The sequence below is a fragment of the Strix uralensis genome, chromosome 4 (genome assembly GCF_047716275.1).
Source record: "Strix uralensis isolate ZFMK-TIS-50842 chromosome 4, bStrUra1, whole genome shotgun sequence".
Taxonomy (NCBI): Eukaryota; Metazoa; Chordata; class Aves; order Strigiformes; family Strigidae; genus Strix; species Strix uralensis.
The window spans coordinates 119,723,989-119,741,483 of NC_133975.1; the positions used below are offsets into that span (position 1 = coordinate 119,723,989).

At 40.9% G+C, this 17,495-nt stretch overlaps 1 protein-coding gene across 1 annotated transcript; it reads right to left on the reverse strand.

The window, feature by feature from the left end:
- Positions 1 to 6,410: 6,410 nt before the first annotated feature.
- SLC25A29 (solute carrier family 25 member 29) lies at positions 6,411 to 16,077 on the reverse strand. Its single transcript, XM_074868779.1, has 4 exons — positions 15,956 to 16,077; positions 14,170 to 14,213; positions 9,415 to 9,498; positions 6,411 to 8,775 (listed from the first exon to the last, which is right to left on the reverse strand). Exons 1-4 carry the CDS (start codon positions 15,987 to 15,989, stop codon positions 8,032 to 8,034), a joined length of 906 nt encoding a protein of 301 aa, XP_074724880.1. The 5' UTR covers positions 15,990 to 16,077; the 3' UTR covers positions 6,411 to 8,031.
- Between the last annotated feature and the right edge of the window lie 1,418 nt (positions 16,078 to 17,495).

Sequence of the window (17,495 nt, forward strand, 5' to 3'; positions counted from 1 at the left end):
CTGAACTTCAATATCTATTACTTCTGGAGATTTGTTTTTCTTGAAAAGATTGTAGGAAGAGCCTAGGTATAGATTTGAAATGCTAAGTGAATAAATTCTTAATGAAATGGAATGACAGGACCTCAGCTGAACTTGCACTTGATTTTAGTTACCTTCTTTTTGAAGATAACTCTTGAATTGGGGTAATGCAATTCGACTCCCCCCCCCTCCCCCCCCCCCCCCCCCATGGCCACAAGTTGCCAGTCAACAAAGCCAAATACTAAATACATTCTAACACCATAGCTCAGCAGCAGCAATGTATTTTTAAAAGCAGATGGAGATCCTTACCCTCTGCTAATCCCATAGTAAGTAAAAAGAAGCAATAGTTAATAGAAATGGCAAAATTACTGAGGCTTTTAAATGTTTGAAGAAAGCTAATCCCTTTAAAGTGCTATATGAAGAGGAATGATAGTGGCAATAAAAGGTGTTTCTACTTGGTCATCACCTGCCCTAAGGTGTTCACAGGATATTTTGTCAGTGCATGCCTTGGAAAAATGGATTGATTAGTCTTCCTACTCAGTTAAGATGGATTAACTGGAGGACATTATGTGCTAAATAGCATCCCTTTAATGCCTTAAAGAAATGGACAAAAATGGGTATTTTTGTCAGGGCTGCTAGATGGATCAGTCTAGGAAGACTGATCAGTGAAGTGGTAGGTGTTACTGGTGTTGGTTGATCCAGTTGTTCTGTAATGATGGCATTTTGGAATAATAACTTTTTCATCTGTACAGCACCTTTACTAAGTCTGTTACATTGGCTTGAGAAGAGGAGGGAAGCGGATGTGTCAGCATTAAGCTTTGACTTCTTAGTAACTGCACTAATGATCCTGTATTGTTTAAAGCTATGGTGAAATCAAAAGTCCTTCAAAAGCTTTTGAACTTGGGGTGGATTTCAAAACTGAATGGTGGGTGTAAATTTTGCAGGCAGGAATAAAAATAAAAGTTGGACTTGGGACCAGTACCCTTATTCATAGCTGTAAAAATGAAATAGTTAAAAAGTAGCACTTTCCTTGGGAAGAGTGAAAAGGTTTCTTACATCAGCCTGTTTTGGAAGTCCCAGGGCAAAAGAATGGGAGAGTGATGTGAGGGAGAGGGTCTGAGACACCACTGTAGAACACAACAAGCAGAAACATCTACACAGTGAGTGATCTGTAAAGGTACAAACAAATTACAGGACATTGTATTCTCATGAGACTCAGTATTAAATTTGATGATGCGAGTTGATCTAGTGTTTAGTTGAAAGAGGCCGATAGTGTGAAGATGGTTTTACAGCTTTGCTTAAATGCCAACTGGGTGGCTACCAGCTTCATTTTGTAAAGTAATTTTAATCAGTCCTCCTGTACACAATTTCATTCTCTTTGCCTGAAATAGGTGAGCTTAGGTTTATGTGTACTCACAATTGTCCTATATTATTAAGGCAGTTTTGCTTAGCATGTTTTTCAGTATGTTTATCCTTTCGGAGAAAGCGCATCAGATTCAGTATAAGAGTTTGCATGAATTTTTCAGGTCCTGGCTTCCCCTAATGTAGCAGAAAAACACTGTTTTGCTGTAGGCAAATGAGTAAGATCACTTACGACAACTGTTTTTTAGACAATTCCTATTTCAGGGTATTTATTTAAAGTCTTCTGTTACTTTTTTCTAACAGAAAAACTTTAATATTGGATGCTGGTTGGATACAGTTTCTTCTATTGCGTGTTACGGTGTGGACATAATATCCATTTTGTGAGCTGCTGTTCTCACCAGGTTCCTGTGTAAACTGAAAGCTCTTCAGGAACAAGCCTGAGGTTCTGTAGAAGTGTTAGTAAATTTTGGGATGGAGCGAAAGGGATGGGAGTGCCTGTGGAGTCCTTGCAGGACTTTTGGATGCTTCTGTTGCCACCACTTTTGTATTAAGTGTCCTTGTAGATTTGTGATTTCTCTCTAATCTGCCGATACTAGATAGCATCTATGTCAGTGCTTTATTTCAGTGTGTACAGATACTCTTGAATAGTAGTTTGCCAGGAGATGGCAGTGAATTACCAGTTTGTACAGCATGACCAGCAGACAGAATAGCAAAATGTCAGGTTGCCCCTGTGAGGTCAAGTGTGTGTAGAGTGTCCTGTGGTGTTCAGTAGACCTTGACAGACTTGGAACGTGCCAGTGTCAAAGAGCAAGTTTCCCACACACCAGTGCAGAAGAATAAGAAGTACAACTCTGTGCTGATCTCTGAGAGTCACAAGCATACTTGTGCATTCATAAAAAGCACCAGCAAGGCAATGAAAATAAAGAATGTAAATAAAAACTGTTGAGTGTGACATGGATTATATATTTTTTAGGGGATACATACATCCAAAATTAATATCAAGTATCTTTAAAGAGAAATGTGGAAATCTAATGACATGTAGTGTTAATGAATGTGCTTTCAACTGTAAGTGGCTATTTTGGTTAGCTGACAGACACGGAAAGCACCAATGCTTCAATCTAGCAGTGGCTTCCTAAAAAGCCTAAGCTTGCCTGAGGCAGTTAGGGCCTCACCATTTGACTTTCCTTTAGTGTGTTGCTGCTCGTAATGTTTGCAAGACCGTTGTAGAAACTGCAGGACAGATGTTGCACCAGAGAATCCTGCATTGCTGCTCTTTAGGGAATCAAAGATCTCAAATAAACTGGTTCTGTCTCTGGAGAAGGCCCACTGTAAAGGTGTATTTCAGAAGGATGCTCTTTGTGAACAGTATGTTTTTCAGAGAAATCATAGAGCAGATAAAGACGCAGACATAAAATGGTTTCCTTATTAAATGGTAAATCCATACACAAAAAAATTGGTGACTGGGTATGTCCTAGCGTACTTCAGCTAAAGCTCATCTCAGCAATTGGTTTCAAAAGAAATCTCTAGAAAACTTTTTACTACTTTTGATTTAAGGGCTCAAAGTCAGATGTCCTTCAGAGCTGCAAGATGCTTGCCAAGGACCTCACTAACCTTGCCAATTGCAGCTTTGGCTTGCAAAGTAGACTGCCTCAGATGTGGAGCATCATGCAGCTTATGTTTTGACTTATTTTTCAACACATTTGTTTTTTCTTAGCAAAACAGAAGATATGGCCCCTGGATGTAGAATCCTTCAGTCTTCAATCTTAACCGGTGCTTTGACTGAACCTTCAATGGATTTATATGAATCCAGTAACTCCCATAGCTTGAAAGGGCATGCAAATGTTTATGGTTTGGAAATGTATTGTAAGGAATAATACTATGGCAGGTCTTCAGGCATTCCTCTTGTGTTTGTTGTTAGTTTGTTTTTATTCTTTCTCTTGCATAGGTTAGAGATAGGGGATTTCATCTCAATTTTTTTTCAGAGTGTGAAGTGAAAGTGTGCAGTCTCTCGGTTATGAACTGGCAGGGAAGCAGGTATCTGCCTGGAGGAGACTAAGGAGAAGAGAGTTATTTTTACTTTTACCTCCTTTAATTGCAATTAAAAAGCTTGAACTTTATTACTAGCCTGTTTGAAAATTACCTGTTGAAGACTCTTCCTTAAGTGGAAATATATCAGTGCACAAGGAAGCAACTATGTGGCCTGGTTGATTGCAACACTTGAGTATACCTGATCTAGGTTAAATCTCTGCTTAAGACAACTACATCAGGTCCTAGAAAAAGAATACTAATTTTCTTTCATACCAACTTTAGCCAAGTCAAACTACTCTAGCAACAATTCTTCCTATTTTGATATATTTAGCAAATGGTGCTGACCATGAGGTCAAGTTTCATTACGATTTTGATATTTTATTGATTGACACATGAATATGGTTGCAATTGGTAGAACTCTATTTTACTGTTAGTAAAAAACGCAGATGGTTTCTTTCAGTAAGAAAACCAGTCATAATAAAGAAGTAATAGGTGAATGATACCAAGAAGCAGTTTAACTGTTAGATGTAAAGTTTTATAGACCTGAAGAATGTTTTGTGAACATTAGAATTTGCCTTTCTTCCATTTATATCAATGTATAGGCTATTATTTTTCACTGCAAACCTTGTCTTGCTTTCTTTCAGTTTATTTATTGATGAAACTGTAAAGCTTAAAATCCCGTTCTAGGTTAAAACTGATAATAAACTATAAGTAGACAAGCTTTTACTGTATATAATATGTATTATTGTGCATATTATGTCACTAATTTTTGTTTGGTTTTTTTTTTTTTTCTGTTATTGATAACCATTTTTGTAATTAGTGATGACAGCACTGATATAAAAATTGCAAAACAGTTGCACTAGCAGGATGAAAATGGGTTATTTTCCTTTGCTTTCCTCCCCCACTGCCCATGAACATACATAAATTCCTGAACACTGAAAGAAGCAGCTTGCTTCCTCATGATTTTGAAACCTGTCTCCACTTGGTCTATCCCAGCAAGTTCTCTGGTTCCCTACTCTCTTGCTGTGTCTCCCAGAGTCATAAAGTCCCTTAGATCCTTCATCTGTCTCCATGGCTGTGGTGTTTGGTATGGCATGTTGCCTTGGGTAAGCTGCTGTTTTTCTGGCAGAAGAGAGGTTTAATTTCACCTTCTGTTAATCTAATGGTGTTTGGCACACTCATGGGCTTTAAGTTGTTCTTTAACTATCCGCAGATCAAAAGTCTGGCTAACAACAGCTGTTAACACCTGTTTTCCAGCATAATAGCAAATATATTTAATTTCAAGGAACAAACACATCTCTTCTCTGCAAGGTCAACTATTTATACTTGTGTCTTAGTAACTTTTCCAGTCTGCTACCTGCCCCACACCTGCAATGTACAGGTTTTTATCCCATGAATGTCTTGCTACTTTTTCACATGAACTGTAAAAAAGCTATATGCAGAGAAAGGCAAGGAAGAGAGGACCAAAAAAAAATTATGAATACTGTCATGTTACAGTTGCAGACATGATAAACGAACTGAATTTAACCCCAGTAGTTTACAGTAATAACTTCTTTAAAACTTGGAAGGGTTGTACCTGGGTGCTTTTTTTTCCTCTTGTCCTAATTGAGTATATTTGTGGTTGCAACTTGTAACACTGCTATGACCCATTCACTAGCAGCGTGGGTTGTAAGAAAGAGTAGAGCACAGGGACTCGGTAGTAGGCGAGTTGTACTTTCGGTAAGTTTTACCTTCTTATTCCCTTCAGTTGTTGGGGTGTTACTAAAGCATTTCCTACCCAACATCATGATGCTTATGGGAAGGAGAATCTGGGGAGGCAGAATATAGTTCTGATTTGGCTAAATTGGCTGAGGTATCAAAAATCTAGTAGGGGGGAACTGAATCATGTTTAAAAAGGCTGAGGCTATTGTCTAGCTTGATTTAATAGGTGTCACACAGATTTCAAGCAACTGACATCAGACTAGGTTGAAAACTGACTTTTACCCTCCTCTTAGGCTTGTTGAGTAACCTCCAATGTCTGCTACTGATTATTTCTTTTAAGCTCCACATGGATAAATTTCTGGAATGTTTTAGCAAATACTGCAAGTAAAACATTGTAGCCCTTTCTGTTTTAATGACGTTACTGTCTTTTCAGGAGATACTGTTTGCTTATTCCAAGTATTTGTTTCTGTGCCACAGTTCACTGTTGTTGCTCCTCCTGAGAGAACACAAGGTCCTTGACTGGAACTGCCCCTGCTCACGGTTAGTTGAAGTGGTGACCTTTCCCTTTCCTGATTTAGCAAATTGATGCTTGGCAGTTTCTTTTGGTCATGTGTCTCTACCTGTTAAGAAGATGAATTAAGTGAGCCAGTATGTGAAATAACCTTTCATCAGCAGTGAGAGGCCTTATTCACAGGTCATAACACACATCATCCTGTTTTTTCTGCTTGGCTTTTTATTTGGAATATTGATGCTCTTTGTGCATTAGTTGTGCTGTCTGAAAACAAAAAAAACCTACAATGTATAAAGCTTTTTGCTAAACTTGTGCATCTTAAAGCCAAGCATTCTTCTGATTCAGATATGAACAGTGCTGTTGGCAGACCCGGTCCTTGATTCTGATGTGACTCTGCAGGGACCCTAAGGCTCGTCTTCCACAGTTGTGCAGCCTTGGTGCTGATCAGCACTACTTACACCAAGTAAATGCAGAATATGAAGGGTCCAAGCATGCTGCCAGCTCTTTGGCTCTAAAAGCAGGATTGTTCCCTTAGTAGCTATAACATCTTCAAGTGAGGTACTTGGTGAAAAGATCAGTTTGAAGAAGGAAGCTCAGGCAACTTCCCTTCTTTGCTTCAACAAACTGATACACTGAGCCAGAACAAGGCACTGCCCTTCTGGGTGGTGCACGGAAGGCAGGTGGGGAACAAGTTTCTTCAGGCAAAAGCCAGAAACCCCACCCTCTTGTATGGCAGATTTAAAACAAGGAAGCATCCGAATAAAACATAAGAAACTTTAAAGAAGCAAAGTCAAAATTTTTAAAAAATTTATTCCCTCAGTTTTATATACAGTAATTACAGACTACTGTACAAAGGTGTAAATGGTCTTTGCTGTGAGTTGTGCATATGCAGCTTAGTAGACAGATTTAACATTCAATTTGAATCTCAGTGCAAGTAGGCACTAAAACATCCAACATACCTCCAAGGTATAAAAAGACATACCAGTTTTACAGGTTTCTCCAGCATATTTTGTTACAGTGCAAAATGCTATGAAATAAGGTATCTTTAGAAAATTCATATAAATTAAACACATATTGCACTTGTCCCAACCAAAAGTGTAACAAGTTGTACTTACTGAACTAGTTTGATACATTTTAGAACATCCCTCACACACATGCACTCCTTCCCCCTGGGTATTTGTGCCAAATATGTGTAGTTCTTATTCCAAATCTTACGTAACTGTTTATAGCTCCTTAACTAATGCGATCCCTCTTGAACAGGCTGCTAAAAAAAAAAAAATCACAGTGGACCAATGTAACAAGAAAATTCTCCAACCCCCTTTCAGTCATCTTTCCAGTAGCACTGTAACTAAATAGATAGAAGTATTGGTTAAATTCATAATGCAAGTGTATTGAACACCAACCATTTCAGACACTTACACCCCTGTTGTCTGGAAAGGAATGAAACCTCCAGTTCTAAACATGTACGTATTTTTACAGTACTTCAAGCTGCTAAGCTAACATTGCACCCACAAACATTTTGTGCAATACCACAGGTAGGACTTTGACTTCTGTACATCACTGGCTGCTATGGGGCATGTTGGGAGAAGTGGTGCAAAGTTGCATTAACTTCAGAGAACAAAGTCTACTTTAGCTGAATCTAGTCATTACAATCTGTGCACCCACCAAATGAGACATAGAGGTGAAGGCAAATAACACCAGTCTTACTAGATGTGAGTTTCCCTAAATCCTTACAAGCCTTGAGATTTAAAGGAACAAGTGCATATGAGTGCAGATGCTAACTTTGTGCTTAAGATATTTATTCAAAGCTGAAAGGTAAGGGAGTAGCTTAGGAACAAATAATATATATATGTATTTTTTTTAGCAAACCAGTATGAACAAAGTTGCTACTAAAACCACTGACATATAAAAGCAGAGAAAAAGTAAAACACATGGCTAGCTCAATGCTAGTCCAGGTCTTAAACAGTTCAGGGTTACCTGCAAAATGCCTCCAACATTTAATTTCCTCCCCCTACTTCACCTTAGAGGACTATACTTATTCCTGTTACGTACAAAAAGAGCATTTATTTTCTGAAAACCTTTCTGCATTCAACTCTATTCAGTCATTCAGAACATGAGTGGAAGAAAACCTGATTTCTGGTACTATGACATTCTCCAGATCCTCTTCTGGAGCCACAACAGTTAACTACAGTACTTTCTAAAGGCAGGTCCCCATCTTACTTGGATACTACTAGATATGAAGTCCTTAATAAGGCAATATGCTGTTTATACAAGTAATGAGATGAAATCCTAGTTTGATGCAGTTAGTTCTTTATACAGATAGCATACATTTATGCCACTTGTGTGGGTCAAGTGTTTAAAGAATCCAAACAGCCAGGCTTTGGATGATGAGGAGAGCCAACAGGTAATGTTCACAAACTAGAAGGCTGCTGGATTACTGGACCTGGTTCACATTCACGAAGGTTGTCTTCTGACCTCATATACATTAGGAACACAGTGACAGTAGCAAAGGTAGCTGCGTTGACAGGAAAAGCACGGAGAAGTGTGGAAGTAAGACCTCTTGTGAACACCCTCCAACCTTCTTCATGGTAACTCTTTCTGACACAGTCTAAAATACCGTTGTATTGTGTAACGCCTCCGACTCCATCAGCCTGAAGCCGGGATTTGATCACATCCACGGGGTAGGTTGAGAGCCAGGACACAATTCCTGACATCCCTCCAGAAAACAGCAGTTTGGGAATAACGTAACTGTCTTCAGCTTCACAGCCTAAATACCTGGTCATGCAGTCATAGGTCAGGAAATAAAAGCCAAAGCTTGGAGTCTCTCTTATGAATGTAGAGACCATGCCCCTGTTGATACCCCTCAGCCCTTCCTTTCGATAGATTTTGATCAAACAGTCCAGAGAATTTTTGTAGTTCTTTGTTTTTAGTTTGTATTCACCTGTTCCTTGAAGCTGCATTCTTGTCTTTGCCAACTCCATGGGACAGCAGATGATGCACTGGATAGCCCCTGCTGCTGACCCTGCAAGGAACTGGTTTAGAGGAGTGTCTTTTCCAAGAGCACGAAGTGTGTTTCCTTGTACACCGAATACAAGTGCGTTAATGAAGGTAAGTCCCATCATTGGCGACCCAATACCTTTATAGAGTCCAAAAGCCTAATGGAAGAAGGAAGGAAAAATCCTTTTTAACAGTGGTGTTGATAACCTCCTGAAACTGTGCAGAACATAGCCTTTCTGGCTCTCCCTTGTGCTCTAACTTTCTAACAGTGGCCAGAAGATCAGTACTATCTTACTTTGTAATAAGAATTTCATCGCTGCCTAGGGCACAAACATCTAAACATAGTTAGCAGCAAAAATACATAGTTCAACACATCCAGAAAGTAATCTTAGTCCATCCACAGAAAAGTTTTCTGGAAAATTTTATACTTTAAAAATAAAGTAGCTTAAAGCCTATAGCCACCCTTTTAGTTATGGTCTTAAAGCTTCATCAGAAACAAAAACTTCACGTATTTCTTCACTCATTGCTCAGATTGCTTGGATTCTCAGAAAATTAGCTATTCAAATAACTTATTTTAAAAGTTAACTTTTTTATATCAACTTCCAACTTAGTGATCTTCTTCATGAAGTTTCTGGCAAACTCCTGACTACAATATCTGCCCTATGGTAAGGTGAGGTTCAGAGTATGCTTTTCTCTTGATCTTCAATATTTGTAGGCTTTTTTTAACAACTTTCCCACCCTTCTGATACAAAATATATGAAGATACAAAATATGCAAAGCATTAATTTTGTACTTACAGATTCTTGCTTTATGATGGACTGAAAGCAATGGAAGGTCCCACGGTAGAGAGGTTTCTCTACATTTTGAACTTGTAGTCGAACCTATAGAAAGTTGTATGAGATACTGATTTGTATGTCAAGAGCAGCCTAATTGGTTAACTAGTGTCTTGTACGTGTATCGAGATTTGCTATAGCGATGTATATGCAAGAGCACAGGCTGGAGACTGGAATGCCATATGTGGCAAAATAATTAAATATTCTGTAAGTGTTTTGAATTAATTTTTGGGGTGAAAACATGACAGAGGAAGATTATTAACTACTTTTGAATATTAGAAAAACATATGTGGAAGAACAACAGGGTACGCTTATCTAGAATTTCAGACTGAAGTTTTCCAGTACTGGCTATAATAGGTACTTTCTTTAGCTGCCAAGAATACTTCTGTTCACACTGAGGACTATCTGTATAAACCTAATAGAATTTTATAAAAAATTACAAGTCAAGCATGAAATAAGGATAATTGTAAAAGGATAGAACCTTTCAACAACACCACCCACAGTGTTTCTGGCTACCAGACTTAGGACCCTTCACTGAGATCTGATTTTTTTTTTTTCAGAGGTAGCTGGGAATAGGCTCTTAAGATGTCTTACTTTGCATAAGGAAAAATAAAAAGCCACTTGTCCTTTTAAATTTTAGTCTGTTTTTTTAACTTGCTCAATGCAAACCATTTGTGAGGGTGTGGCTGTTTCAAACCTTTAATGTTAGTAATCAGTTAACTCTGCCAAAACTGAAATGGCATGTTCTGCTGGACAGGTAGAAGCTTCTGTCACTGGTGACATTAGGAGACAGGCCAATTGCCCAGATGCTTTAACATTTAACGGGAAAGTCCAATTCAATTTTTCCTGCTAATTTGTCCTCAACGCATTTCAAACAAAACTAAAAAGCCTCAAAGCTACTGACTTTGTGCAAAACCCTACACTGCAATAAACTCAATAAATTGGTTTCACTGGATTTGGAAGTTAGAAATCTGTCTTTGATCTCCTCCATTGCAGCATGGAGGGCTGCAATGTTCCTCAGAAAAGATGCTTATCAACCATTTAATGCTGCTGCTGCAACTCCAGGGCAAAAAACTTCAAGACTCTCATTCTGAACAAACGAAAAGATTATCAGGTCTATGCAAGAAATTCCTGACTGCAAAATCTTTAGCCCTGTTTGCCTAAAGTAATAATAAACACCACCACAACAATGAAAGACTCATAAGATGATGTGGGTCTAGAAAAGGATTTGGGGACATGGTTTGTCAAAACTGTATATTCAGGTTAGCTTTGAGGCAAAACTTTAATTATTTACAGTTTCAGTATTTTTTGTATTCCTACAACATGACATTTTATGTTTTATAAATAAAACCCTTAGTTTTCAGTGTCCTTTTAGTATATACATTAGTGTGTGCTAGCCATACTGGGAGGCTGAGATCACCTCAGGTCTTCCACGATGGAACAGGGTTTTAAAACTTCTTAAATTAAAAGCAGGCTTATAGTAGGATTCAAAGAAAATAAATCTCTTGTTACTCAAAGTGACATGTGGGGGGCAGGCAGACTGTTAAAACTGCTCAAGAAGCAGACCCACAATTAAAGTCCTAAATCTTAACAGGTTGTTGGAATCGCACAAACCAAAAGTTTTACTCCATTTATAGCTTACTGCTATTGTTTCAAACCCTGTCTGTGAAGTCAGGGGACTTCCAGACATAGGGGCTTTGGGAGAACTGCAGCTCAAGAAGCTTCTTAATTTAACTTTTCTATATGCTTGTCTTGAGTAGTTTAGAATTAGTCATATTCTGTATATAGGTTGAATTTCCTAGTGGCAATCAGCTCCTGCTATTTTTGTCTAAATAATTTGTGAAATATTGACCAATTAAGCCTTGCTGTAGTATAAAATATTTAGAGTACTGATGAATGAAAATCAGCACTTTCATTTGAGCACAGCAATGACCACACAGGGATACCTGCATCAGCAAACTGTCAGATAAGGCAATGAATGCATATGAAACTTTACTTCATGAGTATTAATGCCATATTCAACAAGCTTTTTAGTGTGTACAACTGTAGGATGGATGAATCATGTGCAAAGTTTAACCCTCTATTCTATTCATTGCCCAATATTCTTGCTTCCTTATCTGAAACCACTGTTACTAAGGTTTTAGGTCCAATAGTAACACACTGTAATTTCACATCACTAAAGACTTGCATAAAGGTACTCAAAACTAAGCAAAAAACCCCATCCCAAACAAACCACCACACCCCCAAAACAGTCCAAACATTTAATAATGTATGAAATAAGTGATTTAGAAGTTTTGAGCAATGAAAATGTCCTCCAAGGATATGTCGTGGGTAAGACCTCAACAACAGTGTGTCTGAGATTCAGTTTTAGAGCCACCGTGTGTGGAAATGTATACAGTGAGAAATGCATACCAGAAAGAAGGTTCAGAATAAGACTTTACATTAAAAAAAAAAAGGGATATTTAAACCCCGCTCCCTCCATGCCATAGCTGTAGAAGAGGGACACATCAGTTTAAAACTAAAAAGGGAAAAAGCTTCAGAAGTCGTTTAGATCTTTATTTGAACTAATACATTTGGGAATAAATTAAGACTGAGAGAAACAGAAGTGTTCACCTGGGCTATACTTACTAGGTAACTCTCCCGTGATGAGGCTTATCTGTCATCTACAACAAAGTAACACTTTTGCTGTTAATGAAGACAGCCCCTAGCTCAGAAAGTAAAGGCAGTTAAAAGCAAAAAAGCAATTTTATACATTACATCAACAAACCAGGGATAAGGAGTTTGCCAGTTCTGAGAACAGCTCAGTTGTGGGTTTCGCAGGGTGACTTCACTGGCTTAATCTCTCCCTGTGTGTCCCACCATCCCCCTCCCCACTTTGTGAAACATGATCATCAGCCAAAAAAAGAGTTTAAAAGCCAAGACAGAAGTAAAATTTTGGCTTATCTAAGCAGCTTTCCCATTGTTCAGTTATATTAAAAATTTGCAGTCTAAGGTGACTGCCAGCTAGCCCTTTAAACACTGCAGAACTATAAAAGGGGTTAATTCTTAACATGTATACATACACAACAAGTTACACAATGTTTTTGTTTTGTGATTTTTTTTTTTTTAAAGACTAGTTATAGTGTTAGTTTTCCCACATACAGTGGTGACTATGCCAACTAATAACACAAACATTAGTATTTTCTCTAACAAAAAATAGATAAATGCTTATAATACCTTCTAATGGGTATGAAAATATAGTGTGCCACACTGGATTTCATAAAACATTTAAAGTCATCCAGAAACAAACTATTTTGCACTATTGCAAAGCAAGATGCTTTTTCTAAAGCCAACACATCTATTTTGCATTGATTCATCTGCTGGAACTAACATGAGAGCCCCAGTTTTGCAGACACTTAAATGTTTAGTTTCATGCACTAGAAGCTGTTCCACTTTAAAAACCATAAAAAAACTCACACATGCTTAACTTTAGTCTGAGCATAGAATTTTAACAGTTTTGCTGGCTTCAGTGAAATGACCCATCACCTTAAGTTAAGCATATAAAACTTGGCAGGATGGGGGTGAGAGACAAAGACAGCTGGCCCTGTACCACTGTAAAAAAAAAGTGCAAGTCTGAATAATACCATTCCTGAAAATATATATTAGAATTCAACCCAATTACTTAACAGTCAAATTTACTATACTCTGAGAAACATACATACGGTTTTTACTATTTGAGCAGCTTGCACTTGACTGGCAAGGACTAATATCCACTAGCTAGGAAAATCCGTATTGAATTAACCATGTGCTAGAATACAGAATATGGTGATGACATCGGTAACACTATCAGCCTGTTGCATATCGAAGTTCAGCAAGGTAGAGGTATTCCAAATATAGCTCTAGCGGGTGGCATGCTGTCTGCTGCAGTCAAGTGATCTGGTGTGTTAATTTAGGAGGGAATATATTGGCATCCCTTCTTCTATTCTTCCAGTGCGAGACTTCAGATAAGGCTGCCAAAGAGTGACTTAAATCGTCATCTCATTCTGAAAAATGGGCTTGGAAACCCTGGCAGTCCCGGCTGAAGTGCCCTCCAGGAGATTTAAAATTTTATCTTTGAATAGGTCTTAGCTACCCTTAATATGCATAATACATACGGCTAACAGACCATTAGAAAATCAATTTTAACTTGGAAAGTTATACCAATATACAATAATACTTAAAGAGAGGAAAAAGCCCCCAGACAAGCTTCATGCTGTGGATTTCCATCCACCTACACCCTTTGGCTAGTGTAACAAATTAATGCTTGAGGAGTAAGTAGCAGAGCTTGAGGGAAAACAAAACACAAACTTTCAACCTAGTAACAAAGTAGGTTTGAGGTACAAATGCAGGGAGAGGCAGTTTTAGCAGTTAGTGATGAACAGCTGCAGAGAAGCAAGCTTAGAACAAAATTAAGTTAAATGTAAGATCGTATTTTCAAATACAACATTGTTACTGCACTCATGAACTTGCAGTTTAGGCCGTTTGTCATGTTACTGGGTTGAATCAGACATACAAGGAATTTTTTCACTTCTGGGGAGCTGGAGATTGCCAATCTATAAACAGTGGTTGAGGAAGCTTGCTCCAAGCCTTCCAGCACAGATTTATGCTCCTACAGTGTCTGGGGAATTTTTTTTCCTCCCCCACTCCTTGGAAAAACTAAGTTTTCTACCTAGAGATATAGGTATTTCATAATCAACCCACCTTAACAGTGTCAAATGGGTGTCCTACCAGCACTCCGGCAGCACCTGAAACAAAACAAAGGCTATGGTTATGGCTCATGGTTTTCTTCCTGGGTCTGGAGCTACAGTAGCCCAAGCAGAACCACCAGCCTGAGGTGTAAGTGCACAGCACAGCGTCACTGGTAGGCCAGGTAAAGAGCATCCTATCAAGGCAGAAGATAAGAGATCTACAGTTCAGTCCTTCAGGCCAGTACTAGGTGCCTTATGCTCCCATCAAGCTTCTGAGCCCCAGGCAGGGGTTGAGGTGTGTGACTACAGATCCTGCCACATCATATGGGATGTTCAACAGTGGCTCCTGGCCTCAGCCCAAGTCAAGTCCAATGGGCAGAAATGGCAGATTTCCTCTGAAGCTAAGTGTTTCATGTACATGCCACTCTATGGAAGCATAGAAAACCTGGAATCTTCTCTAAAGGCAGAAGAAAATCCCTGCTCACTAGCCACAGCCTTTCCAGATGTGATGGTAGCACCTGCAGGAGGATCATCCATTACTAAAAACCTTTGCTTTATTCTAGCATCAAAGGACTTTTTAGAAGTTACATGCAGGCCTGTTAGTTTTACTAATCTGAATACATGCATTTTGCAAGTACTGGCTGAACCAAGGAATCCTCTAGCTCTATATTTCTGTGAACCACCAATCCGTTTATGATTGCTGACAACAGCAAGAACTACAGAGAGTGCTTCAGTGCACTGTCTCACATTTGCAGAAAGATAACTTCCCTCCCTCTTCCAGAGAAGAGATGGCAGAAATACAATGCCCGCTCTAGGATGGTGTAGTCCAGGTTGTTCAAGGCCAGCACAGCAGCAGGATAATCCAAGTCACAAAAATAGTGATGGGCACTGTGTTTGGCATGAAAAGGCCAGTAGTACAACATGCAGAATCCCTGGTAAGGCAAGGATCGCTAGGATGAAGTCAGACAGAAGCTAAAAAAAAAAAAAAAAATTAAAAAAAAAAAAAATCTCTTTGCCAGCTTGGCAAGGAGAACTGCAAACACAAATAACTGAAAAGATGCGAGAATAAATCTCCTGAACGCAATTTAACAACTGCTGAAAATAGGAGGAGGAAGGCCGTAAGCAGATGCAGAGGGAAGAGCGAGACGAGCACATGCATTCTCCCCTCCTCTTCACGTTAAAGCTCCCCGCTATAAATATTTTCAGGTCCGAGATGCCTGAGCCTGCTGCTGCCCGGCCGCTAACCCCGGGGAGCTCCACCCCGCCCCCCCCCCCCCGCCCGCTGCTTCCAGCCCCGCGGGCAAACCCGGGCGCTGCGGCACGGCCGCGGGGCGGGACAGTCCGCGCCCCCCCGCCCCGTACAGGAAATCCCCGAGACCTTCCGCCGCCCCGCGTCCCCCCCGGCCGGGCTCGGCCCCCACCTGCGGCGGGGCGGCCGCTGCCATCGCCCCCCGTGCCCACAGCAATTCTCCCCTCCCAAAATAAAAGCGCCGCGCCCAGCTCTCCCCTCCATCCCCTCCCCCTTCCCCCCCCCCTTTTTTTCCGCTTTTTTTAAAAAAGATATTTCTATTTCTTTCCCCTTTTTCCCTTCCTTTTCTCTTCTCCTTTCCCCCTCTTCTTATTTTCTCCCTTTCCCCCTTTTTTATTTTCCGCTTGTCCACCTTTTTAATTTTCCTTTCCCCCCCCCATCCACCCCTTTCATTTTCCCCTATTTTCCTCTGCCCCCCACCCCCCTTTTTTCCCCATTTTTTCGCTTTTCTAAATCATGTTTTTTTTCCGCAGCTCCCCCCACTCCTCACCGCCGACGCATCCTGCGAGGAAATCCAGAGCCATGCTGGCACCCTCCGTCCCCGGCGGGGCCCAGCCCTTGCGCGACGCCGCTCCGCGCACTGCCGCCGCCCGCCCCGCCGCCCGCCCTTTCTACCGCCCGCCCCCCCACGCCGGCGAGGGGCCGGGCCGCGCCTCCGAAGGGGCGGGCGACGGGACAACTCCCCCCCGTCGCCCGCAGCCACTGGCGGCCGAGCCGGGGCGGCTCCGGGCAAAGGGCGGGACGAGGATGAGACTAGCGGGGATGGGGGGGCTGCAGCCGTGCCCTCCGCGGCTCCGCCCCCTCCTCCCCCCCCCCAAACCAACCACCAATACCTTCCCTTACTGCAGCTACATCTGGAGAATTAACGAGAAGTAAAGGCAGAAAGACATTTTGGAGGCTGGGGAGGTGGGAGGGGGTCGGGCAGAGCATCAGTCGCCCCAGAGGTGTTTCGGGTGGTTCAGGGAGGCTGCCCGGGGGCATCCCGCTGCCTGGGTGAGGCGTCCCTGGGCGCTGCTGGTTGGAAAGCCTGGGGAGCTGGCGTGTGAGGGATTTGGAGGGGGTGCCTCCTTTTAATAGGGGTGAAATGCCTGTAAGAACTCTTCTGTGAAGAAAGGCTGAGAGTGTTGGGGTTGTTTAGCCTGGAGAAGAGAAGGCTGCAGGGACAGCTTGTTGCAGCCTTTCAATACCTAAAGGGGGCTTACAGAGATGGAGAGAGACTTTATACCAGGGCCTGTAGTGATAGAACCAGGGTTAACCAGGGTAGATTTAGATTATATATAAGGAAGTAATTCATTATGATGAGGGTGGTGAGACACCGGAATAGGTTGCCCAGAGAAGTTGTGGCTGCTCCCTCCCTGGCAGTGTTCAAGGCCAGGTTGGACGGGGCTTTGAGCACCCTGGTCTAGTGGAAGGTGGCCCTGCCCGTGGCAGGGGGTTGGACTGCGTGATCTTTAAAGCCTGCTGCTTGTCGGACTTAGCTGAGCCCTGGATCTCAGTCCTATACATTGCTGCTGTGCTTCACCCTGCAGAAGAGGCTTCTCCCCTCCTCGCTGGCTTTTCTTGCTTTGTATTAACTCTGCTTTCCTACTAATATTAGCTGGCTTCAAAGTGCCCTGATGCCAGAGCCTTTAAATGGGAAACTCAAGCTGTGGGCAGTATCAAAAGGGAGCCTTTAAGCTGCTCGTTATTTCTGCAGGCAATGTAAGAGAAAGGGGGATACCAGTGGCCTAGAACAATAAGTAGCCTATTTGAGCTTTGCTTAGAGTAACATGATCAGGGCCTGCAAAGTCAGCTTTTAGAGAGTAAATTTCAGAAGCAGAATGGAAAAGCAGCTGTACTTTTTTTCTTTCTTTCTTTTTTTCCTTTTCTTTCCTTTTTTCTTTTTTTCTTTTTTTTTCTTCTTTTTTCTTCCTTTTTTTTTTTTTTTTTTTTTTGTTGCTTTCCATGGCATGGCAGTCCTTTTGTAGGTGTAGCAGCTCAATACAAAGCTGATCAAATCTTGCAGTGGAATAGCATATTAAAAATGAAGC

Coding starts and splice junctions, on each gene's coding strand:
- SLC25A29 (XM_074868779.1), bottom strand. CDS start 15,989: ATGGCTCTGGATTTCCTCGCAGGATGCGTCGGCG. Junction 9,499..14,169: donor ACCCATTTGACACTGTTAAG/GTGGGTTGATTA, acceptor AACTTTCTATAG/GTTCGACTACAAGTTCAAAA. Junction 8,776..9,414: donor CCATCATAAAGCAAGAATCT/GTAAGTACAAAA, acceptor TTCTTCCATTAG/GCTTTTGGACTCTATAAAGG.